Raw genomic sequence first — 10258 nt, 5'->3', positions numbered from 1 at the left:
TGGGGAATAAAGTAGGAGGCAAGATTGTTTATTACCGCAAGCAAGTTTAATACAAAAATGTGTCTGGTTTTTAAACAATTCATTGGTAGAGCTTCAGATTTGCCTCAATTTTAAACCAAATTGAGAGAATCACACAGCAACACGGTCAGGGCCGGAGAGGAACAATATTTAATAAATACAGGAGCTGTGGAGAGCCCTGGCCCCCGGCCCATCTCCTGGTCACTTGGTCAGTTTGATTTTATTACAAAGAAAAAGTAGCGTACAAAAGCGAGACAGGACTTGCAGCGAGTGTGCTGGTGAGACTCATTTCAAGGACAAGCAACTGTGCGTGTAAGTCCAGATTTCTCCTAGGAGCAGAGTTCACATCAACCTCAGCCTGGTTGGAAGTGGAATGACCAGTTAAATAATAAATAGGAAACAAAGAGATGCAGATAAATAGCGATTGTGTAAGGAACGCCGTGCGTCGGGCTCTTTTAAGCCATCAATCCAGAAGAATCCTTGAATTTGGAGACCCACCACCGCTAACAAGGGATGTATCCGAGTGATCCAGACCTGCAGTCGTACCCACGTGCTCTCCTCCAGCCGGCTTCGGCGTGAACCTCCCTCCTCAGACCCTTCCCCAAACCCCTCCCCATCAGTTTGTTCTTTAAAAACAAAGCTGTCGGGACAGTATTTTCGAGACAGAATTGTCACGACCTTTGCTGTAGTGTGTGCAAATTTTATTAAGTCAAACTCCGCTTTCTTCAGGTAAAACCACATAGCTTAAAAAAATGGAAACATAAGCCCCAAGTCCCCTCACCTCATGTCTCTCTGGTTGAGGTATCTGTGATTTACAAAAAGAGAGTTCCTTGAACACTGCAGGATTCAGGTCTTTGCTTTTAAATATAATTTACCTTGCTGAGACAGCAAGTTTATAAAGACATTTAGGAAACAATCCTAAAAGATAAAGCAGGTTCACACCCTGCACCGCGCAGAAATCCTATTTATATTTTAGTTTTTCTTTACACTTTCACATCTTGACCTTTTTTTTTTTTGCTTCCTTTTTTTTTTTTAATCTTTTTCTTGTTTTTTTTTTGTTTTGTTTTGTTTTGTTTTTCTTTCTCTTCCACGTTTCATTTTTCCAGGCCCCTCTCTGAATAGGGGTCACCGAGAGGCAAATTTTATCTACATAAATATTCACATGAAAATAGTAACTTACAAAAAACGAAAAACAAACAAAAAAAAAAACCCAAATAAGGCAGCTTCATAACACAACTTTCTTTTACACTTTTAACAATATAGTTTCTCCCATTTAGATAAATATACATCCAATGTACGGAGCAGGGCTAAAAACTGGACACAGGTTGGGTTTTTCTCTCAGGAGGGTACGGGTACAGTATTATCTTTTAGGGCCTGGAGTTTTTGGGGTGGCAGTGGTCGTTTTCTTGGACATGGTTGGGATTTTGGAGGGTTTGGCCATGCCCCGGCGGGAGCTGCCCTGCCCGCCGGCCACGCTGCTCTCCGAGGTGTCCGAGCACGCCGACTGCGTCTCCAGCAGGTCGAAGTCGGAGGCGTCGCTCCCCCGCCGGCTGCTGGCCCGGCTCCCCGTGCGGCTCCCGGCCCGGCTCGTGGGACGACTGGCTGTTTTTTTAGGATCTGCAAGGGGAGCCCAGTGAGCCACGAGCAGGAGGATTCGGGTTCCTCCCCATCCCCGAACCGACCGGCACCCAAATCCCCAGCCCCGCTGTGGCTGCTTTTGATCCCCGCCAGCACCCCTGGGAGAGGGGGCTCAGCATCAGAACCCATCCCTTCCCAAGCTTTTAACAGAGCAGGAGCAACTCCTTGGACTGCAGAACTCTGCCAGCATCCCCTCTCCCAGGCAGGGATGCAGCAGTGGGCATCAGCCTCCCACCCCACTGCCCACCACAAAACATTCCATATTTTCCCCACCAATTTAAGCAGCAACAGCGTCGGAGGGAGTTTTTCCGTCTTTTCACCCGACTTACCTGCCCGACTGGTTTTGGCACCTGTAGAGACTGGTGAGGAGCTGTTACTGGTGTCCCCAGCAAGGGAGGTTCGGCTGGAGTGGAAGGTGGGTCGCTTCAGTTTGCTGCCTGCTGCAGGGGTCACCTTGGGAGGAAGAACACACAGGGCATCCTTTAGCTGTCACTTGGACTGTGATGGGCCAAGATCACATCCAAGATCAGATCCTTGGCAAAAACATTTTGGCATTTAAGGAACACCCATCTTAAAGGTCAAGGAGGACACAAGCTGCTGTTTCAGCAGTGGATGATTAAAAAGGAAAAAGCCCAGATCCTGAGAATTTGGAGGGTAATGGCAGTTTGTGCTCTGCAGGCTGATGCACAGGTAAAAAAAAAAATCAAAGCAAAGCTGTTATACATCCAGAAGAGACAGCATCAGCTGGGCTCAAAACCTCCACAAAGGGAAGGTGAAATATTGCAAAAATAGGGATTTTAGCATCTAGGCAGCTCAGGAGGGTTTTGGAAGGTTGTCAAGTACAACATGGGATCCTGAGAACTGCATCTCGTTGTGGGAGCATCAGCACAGCCTGACTGGGAGAGGTGGAGGGACACCCAGCTGGTGTCCACGCTCCCAGCACCAAAGGGCAGCCAAATTGGAAGAGTGATGAACAGAGACACAAAACACATCAAATCAGTTCTGGCCACATCCTGAAACGGTGCTTTTCCCGACCTTTAAGATGTTGCAAGTGCAGCTGATGTGGGGTGAAGCAGCACAACAGGCAACTCTGCTCCCGCCGCTGTGGGAGGAAGCGAAAGGGAAGGTGCCAGCAGGGTGAGGGCACCTGGATCCAGCTGGAAAAGGCAGCTCCAGTTTCTATTCACCACCCAAAGCTCTGGGTTTGGGTCAGTCCTGCAGGAAAGTGACTGCCTGTGGTGTCCCCCATCCCTGGAGGCTTTGGGGAGCACAGGGATGCAGGGATGGCTCCAGCTCCTCTGCATCCCTGCACAGATGGACACTGACACCAGAGGGCATTTCCCAAGGAACTTTAAAGCAACAGATGGAGGGGTTTCTCTCCATCCCATGGTTTTTGGGAAACTCAGAAACGTTGGAATGTGATGAAACTGGAGCTGCAGAGGGGAAAGGGGCAGCTGAGGGAATTAAAATCCATTAACGCGCGATTGCTGAGGTACCATTGTCATCATCAGAGATTTCGATTCTCATCCTTGATCCTATTTTATAATAAGCAGCAAGCATAAATTTAGGGCAATTGGGAAAGCGCTCCTGACCTTCTGATGAATTAAATTAATCCCTTTTCCACATGGAAGCATCACTGAGCAAGACACAAGTTACCTCACCAGCGCAGTGAACCACCGAGATCTACCCGGTGCCTCTCATCACCCATTCACAAAGGGCAAGGAAGTCCACGAGGAGGCTGAAAACTTTAGGGAAATCAAAATCTCAGGCCAAATTCATCCTCCTGGGAGCATCAAGGTGGTGACAGGGCTGGACACACCCGACGTGCTTCAACATGGTGGTAAACACAAGTGCTCCATAAAACTGAGGCGGTGCAGTTACAGTGCATGCGCTGTAGCTGATTTTCAAGTCTCAACTCGGCTGCTGGATTTGAATTTTGGGAAGCCAAACACGGCCCCTTTCCCAATGCAAAAGCTATTAAAGCTTGGAAAATTACTATATTTTTTTAAAGCACAGAGAGAATTAACACCGCTCTCACGGTCTGGAGGCAGCTAAAGGCGAATTGAAAGCGCTGTGCTTTATTCTGAAGTCGATGTTTTATTTAACCCCGAGTTGGAAACCCATGAAAAACGCCAACAGTCGGAGCGTTAGCGGTGCTACAAGCGCTGCTCTACCACAGGGAAAGCGTTAAAACAGGCAGGGGAGTGGGATGACTCCGTGCCAGTGGCACTTTGGCCTGTCAGCAGGTCCTCGGGGCTGCCAGACCATACTCTACCTCGGCGCTCGGGAGCTGGAAGTCGGAATAATCGAATCCCCTCAGGGGGGTGCCCGCTTTACTGTTTATCAACCAGGGTTTGTCATAACATCGAGAGAAGTGATGTGGAGTCTGTGAAATGGAAAATCCAAGGAAGGGGGGGGAGAGGTGGAATGAGTGGTAAAAAAAAAAAAAAAAAAAAAAAAAAAGGGAAATGGAAAAGTATCTGGAACGGGGCGTGGGGAAACAGCACTAAAATGGAACGAGAACCAAACAGGAAATATATAAATTAAAATAAAGGGAAAAAACCCGAAAGGTGATGAAATAAACCATGCAGGGGTGAGTGATGTGGTGGGGGAGGAGAGATGATGGTTGATGGATTCTTCCTGACATCACAGCTCTGCCATGAGGAACAGGAGCCTTCGGCTGCACGGTGAGCGCTGGGAACCCTCCTGAGGAGCCATGGGCGTCCAGTTTGGGCTGGAAACCTGCCCTGCACTATCCCACCCCTCCAATCCCACATGGACAGCAGGGTTCCTCCTGCAGACACCATGAACACTTTATAGAGACCACAGTACCATCAAGCCCCCAAAGCCCCAACCTTCCTCCTCCTCCATACACCTCCCGCAGCTCCTCATCTCGCTGGGACGGGTTTTGGAGACCACTGGTTTCTAAAGGAAAGGGAAGGGAAGGGTCTACATGTGAACCCCACCTTGGCTCCGCTGGCTGGAGTGGCAGGGGAGGATGGCATGGAGGCGCAGCTGTGGTTGCTCTGGCTGGCGCTGGAACTGGATCGTGTCGGGGAGGCTGCTCGGGAGGATGGTTTGGACCTTCGGCCTCGCGACCGGAACGGGGTCATTCCCTGGGAGGCTCCTTCTGGCAGGATGAATTTCTCCCGGAGTTCAAGGTTGGTCCGTCCTCGTGCTGGAAGGGGACAAAGGAGGGGAGACCTGAGGTTTGGAGGAACCCAGTGCTGTCACCAGGGCTCAGGAGGCTCCAGGGCTGGGAGCAGTGTCCTTGCACATCTCCTCGAGCCCATCTCCGAGAGCGGGCGGACATCAGTGAGACCATCCTGGCTCTCTTGCTCCTGCCACAGATCAGCTCTTTGAGAAACCGGACGATTAAGAGCTGCCTTAGGGTCATGGAATCATATTGGATGCTCTGTTGTTCTCTTGTGGAAAAGCATTTAAACTCACCATGTTACAATGTCATCTGTAACGTGACTTAAAAACAGCAAAAGCAGCTTTGAAGGGTCGAGATTCTCGAGATTCTGAGAGAGATTCTGCTCTCTCGCAACTCTGGGCAGCTCTCCACGCATTTTTGGGGAGAGATGAGAGAAAAGTGACCACCAGCCACTAAACGCCAACTCTAAAATTTCATCTAAACACCTCAAAGAGCTGGAGGGTCTCCCTTCCACAAGCAAGGGGCAACCGAGCAGGGGGAAGGTCTGTGGGCATCAGCTCCTGGGCCAGCTGACACGTGCCAACGTGTTTCATGCTCACGGTGTTCAAACAGAGAGCGAGGGCATGCACTGATCCTTACGGGACACAGGAGGAATTCTAGAGCCGACGGATTACAGGACCAGAAAGCCAAGAAAGCAACTGCAGGAGGGAAGCACCACGCTGAGATAACCAAGGGATAGAAACAACCTCGATGTCAGCGCTGCAAAGCATCTGCTGCAAAGCATGAGCGAGGGACGCCGGAGGAGCAGGAAAACCCTGAAGGTTCCCCGAGGCACACGCTGTAAATCATGCTGCTTTCAGCAACAGCCGTCGGGCAGCCGGGGCACGGAATGCAGCAGCTTGAAGAAGACACATCCGAAGCAATTAACATCTCAAGAGACCCCAGTGAGACAGGGACATGTGGAGCACAGGCCTAAGCCCTCCGAAACACGCAGCCTGATGTGCTCCATTCCTGGCCAGCCCCTTGCTGATCCTTCTCTGTCCCCTGGTCACGGCTCTCGGCATCGCGTCCAGACCGGGCAGCTCTGACCACCTTCATACCTCAAGGTTTTGGAAAGGAGGTGACCCCAGTTCTCCATGCCCACGGTATGTGACTGGTCTGCGTTACCCCAACTGTCCCTTCCAAACGTGTCCCACCAAACCAGCTCCAACAAACACCGCTCATCCCTAAAAACCCAAGACTGAGGTGGTTCTTCCCTTCTAATCTGCTACTGTCTCTTCCTTAAGCTCAGGTAATCCAGGAACTTCTTGCACTTTAATTTTCCTGCATTAATGCTGAACTGAAACACCTTTTTTGCTTCACCTGGGACACACTTATGCAAGGTGATGCTTATTGACACACATACAGCAGGACACAGTGCTTAAACCACTCCCCCCAAAATCCAACCCAGTCCCTGAACAGCTCCATGGACAATGTCATCTTAAATGTAGCCCCTTTTACAACCCAAATCTGGCTTGTGGCAATTCAAAAAAAGAAGAAGGGCCATGTTTTCACCCCCAAGGGAAAAAATACAGGAAGAAAGTTCATTTCAAGGCACTGGAAGAAGATCCAGCACCATCAAGACAGATATTTAAGGTGCACAGTCCTGCCCAGTTCAGGGTTTCCAAATTAGTTCCTTATGCTGCTGCTTTAAACACAACAAATGAACTGAGAAAATTTGTATTAGAAACATGTCAGAGAGAAGTTCAAAGTCACAAGAGGAATGTTTCCTTAGTGCCTAGGATGAGCCTGCATTCTCGGTGTCCCATGGCCACAGCCCGGTGCAGCTGTACTACAGGTTCACAGATCCTGGGCTTGAGCATCTTCTCCCCAGTGTGTCTCAGACAGGAATTTTACCATCTTCTGGCTTTAAACCTTTGGAATCTTTCAGGTCACCTTTCCAAAGCTTACTCCATCACCCACAGGGTCACACGTGTGCACCGACCACCTCCAAGGGAAGCCGAGCCCCCCAGCACGGTGCTGCAGCTCCACTCACTGGGGTCTTGGAACCAAGGAACACAACCCTCCCCTCTTCTCCCCCCACAAGACCTGGCTAAACGCTGCAGTACCACCAAACCCTGCGATTTTAAGCTCTTGGTTTGCTTTGGATCTGTTTTCTCCAGCTCCTTTGGATAACCCAGACCCCGCTCTGGTCACTCAGCCACAGCAGACGAGTTTCCAAGCTCCCCTCAGCGGGTGAGAAGACACCGGTTGTATAAACCCCAGGGACTGCCTTACCTCTGCACGGATCATTCTTCACTAAAAATTCATCCAGGGCCATCCATCCCCCTCCGACACGAACCATGACCGTGCTCCGCAGGATACGGACCAGCCGCAGCTGCTGGGAATCGCCAAACTGCGGAGCCAAGGAACAGGTCAGAGGAGGGGGAACAACGAGGGACACCCGGCTCCTTCCCACAACAGGCTGAACCAAAAGGCTTTTACCCATCTGTTTAATATTTTTAATGCTTCTCCAGACAGGTTCTTCTGGAGTAAGTGCAGGGCAGTACCAACCGACAGTTTTCCTGCTGCCTTGGTTTTAAGATGATGAGACCACCCAAATCCTCTGATTTTAAAGCTGGCAAGTGAATTTTTGAGGGCAGCAAATGGAATTTTAGAATTTGGGGTTTGGATGGGTTTTCTCAGACAGAGCTGTAGTTTTTTTGCCCTTTTATTGTGAAGGAAACAGAGGCTGACAATGCCATAACCCTCCCGGTGCAGCCCACGTGGGAAAGAGCCGGCTGATTCAGCTGCGTCACTGCTGAGCAAAACACCTCTAATCATCATCAAGTCTGAAATCCAGGGATTTCCCTGAGCCTCAGACTTGACCCCACCAGCCACAAAGCCCCCGCCACAGCAATCGCCCAGTGAGGATGTTTCAGTGAGTGCAGAGTGATGGGAACCCAGGCAGGAATGTTGATTAGTGATTGCGATGTTCATTAGTGATCTGAAACACCTGTGACATCAAAACAAGTGCACCCTGATTCTGAAGCATGTGCCTGTTTTAAGCAGTCTCCCTAAATCTCTTGGAAGGCCAAGCTCAGGCTCCTGGATATCTGCTGGGGGAAGGGACACTGAGAGCCCAGCTTGGATGTGGCAGCTCTGCATCCAGGTCTACAGAGCACCTGCTGGGATGAGAAGACAGGAGATCCAGCCTTTGGAAGCAAGACCCTCTTCAAAATGATTAAAAAAAATGGGAAAAAACCAAAACAGGAACACTTTTTGTGGGTGGATACACACACACACACAAAGATTCAATGCAAACAGAGAGTGCAAAGTGACTGGGATGGATCATGGCAGGTAGAGGGGCAGGAGGTGACAGCATCTCTGACCCACAGGGATATGGCATCCTGGACCACTGGGGGGTCTCCCTGCCTGGGAGTCCTACCAAAACTTGTCTAAGTGTGGTGGTTAAAGAGCTGCCCTGGTGCCCATGGGCAGGGAGGAGGGTAGGGGAGCTCCTTCCCTCTCTCCAGGCTCTACATGAGGCGTCCTTCAAAAGCCAAACCCAGGGATGAGTCAATTCTCATTTCTGCTGCCACATTTACATTATTTTTCAGCTCTTGTTGAAAATGCTTCTATAATCACTGCCTAAATTAAAGCCAGAGTCCTCAGAGTCATCCACTTCCAACATCCCAGTTTGTTTCGGTTTGGGCATCTTTTTGGGTGGGCACCATCATTCCACATGAAAAACAGGCTTTTTTATTTGGGCAGAGGCAGTGGGGACATCAGAATGGCTCTGTCCCCCAAACCAGCCTGCACTCAGAGGGGCTGCACTGCTCATCCCGGGTCACAACAATATTGGGATACATGCAGGTTTTGGGAGCCTTCCTCCAGTGAGGAGTTACTCAGTGGGTGTAGCAGGAATGAGGGTTTAGTTACTGTTACCTATGGGATTAAAGGGGTGGACTCAGCGCTCTCATTCCATAGTGATTGCGATCCAAACCCACCCAGAGCCTGGTACAGCCCTCGTGCTGTAGTTGTACCCCTGGGATTCCCCACAGGAGCACAAATCCATCTGTATCCCAGTGCTCCCACTACAGGGTGCCGTGATTCACCACTGGTTACCATCAACATCCCCAGTCTATCCGAGGAAGGAGCCCACAGAGAAAAATCTCTCCATTTTTGTCAAATCCTGCTTTTTCCATTGACTTTTTCCCCTTTTTTCTGCCTAATGCCATCTTTTTCCTTTTTTTTCTTTTGGGTGGCACTCCTCTGTACCAGGCTCTGCTCAGCAGCGCTCCCAGATCATGTCCTCCCACAGCACCACAGGACAGAGCAGCATTACTGACACACAACTACGTTGGTTAAAAAATTCCAGAGGTGAGAGACAGCAACACAAGGCAGACTGTACCTGATTGCCGAGGAAGAACTATGGAGGGGGAGGAGTTGGAGGGAGAGGGAATGGGGAGCGGGGAGGAAAGTCCAGAGGAAGAGGAGGGGAAAGAAAAACAAGAAAAACATTTATGGGATTAACAGTGCAATAATCACGAAAACTGTTAACTGCAGGGGTTAGAAATCTGGGGGGGAGGGTTTGGGCTATTTGGGGGGAGGGAGAGGCTCTGGGAGGCTGGGGCTGGTGCAGCCGGAGGGGGGAATGCTGTGGATCAGCGATTCCCGGCCGGAGCATCAGCCCTGAAACCAGTGGGCAGGGAAGTGGGAGCCCTGCCACCAGCTCGTTTCACCACTTCACCTCGGTGAAGGGTTTGAAACATAAACAGCAGTTCGTTACAAAGAGATTCTGTAAGGAAATTATTCTCCCTTCTTCGGGAGCGAGCTAAGAAAAACACAGGCGTAAGGTACACTCATCCATGAGGAAAACTTCAAGGGCGGCTCCGGCGGAGTGAATGCGGCGTTTCACGGGGCCCCCGGGCTGGCTGCCCCAGAACAGGGACACTTTTATGTTCTCCCAGTTCAGGGAACGCCCTGGGGCCAAGGATGGAGCCGGGAAAACACGGCCCAGCCACCTCCGCCGGGAGCCGCCGTGCCAGGGCACGAGGTCTCCATCTCCCCCCCAGATCCTCCCACACCTTGCTGGGCACCCACTCAGTGATCCCCCCTCCCTGGGTGGGAAGGGGGAGCAGGATTTGTGCCACTGGGGCAGCATTTGATCCCCCTCTGCCTTACCCGGTATTTGTTCTCGCCGATCTGCTCCACTTGGAATCTCTTGGCACACTTGCACTGGGCCACTTGCCTGGTGACCTGCCATCACCAACAAGAGAGGTAAGGAACCAGGATTTTGGGAGCCTATCCCAGTACCAGTCACTTCTTGGATAAAACACAGCCCTGTGCAGCCTTTCCTTCAAAAACATGGTAGGTACCATCAATTCCAACCACTTATTTTGGCTCAGCACCACCGCAACCCCTTTCTTTTACCTGTTTTCTGCCTCCCCCCACTGCCAACCC

At 50.7% G+C, this 10258-nt stretch overlaps 1 protein-coding gene across 1 annotated transcript in view; it reads right to left on the bottom strand.

Moving 5' to 3' along the window:
* Nucleotides 1-24: 24 nt before the first annotated feature.
* Nucleotides 25-10258, bottom strand: part of MACF1 (microtubule actin crosslinking factor 1) — a 112555-nt gene continuing 102321 nt past the window's right edge. Inside the window, exons 93-99 of the mRNA XM_051807351.1 lie at nt 9980-10054; nt 9207-9224; nt 7091-7208; nt 4623-4834; nt 3932-4042; nt 1986-2109; nt 25-1635 (exon numbers count right to left, since the gene is read on the bottom strand). Coding sequence (XP_051663311.1) covers nt 1379-1635; nt 1986-2109; nt 3932-4042; nt 4623-4834; nt 7091-7208; nt 9207-9224; nt 9980-10054 — 915 coding nt within the window. The 3' untranslated portion in view covers nt 25-1378. The remainder of the gene's footprint in view (nt 1636-1985; nt 2110-3931; nt 4043-4622; nt 4835-7090; nt 7209-9206; nt 9225-9979; nt 10055-10258) is intronic.

Source organism: Manacus candei, unplaced genomic scaffold, assembly GCF_025592945.1.
Source record: "Manacus candei isolate 608988 ecotype Guabito, Panama unplaced genomic scaffold, ASM2559294v1 h1tg000070l, whole genome shotgun sequence".
Lineage (NCBI taxonomy): Eukaryota > Metazoa > Chordata > Aves > Passeriformes > Pipridae > Manacus > Manacus candei.
This window is presented reverse-complemented; position numbering and strand designations above follow the sequence as displayed.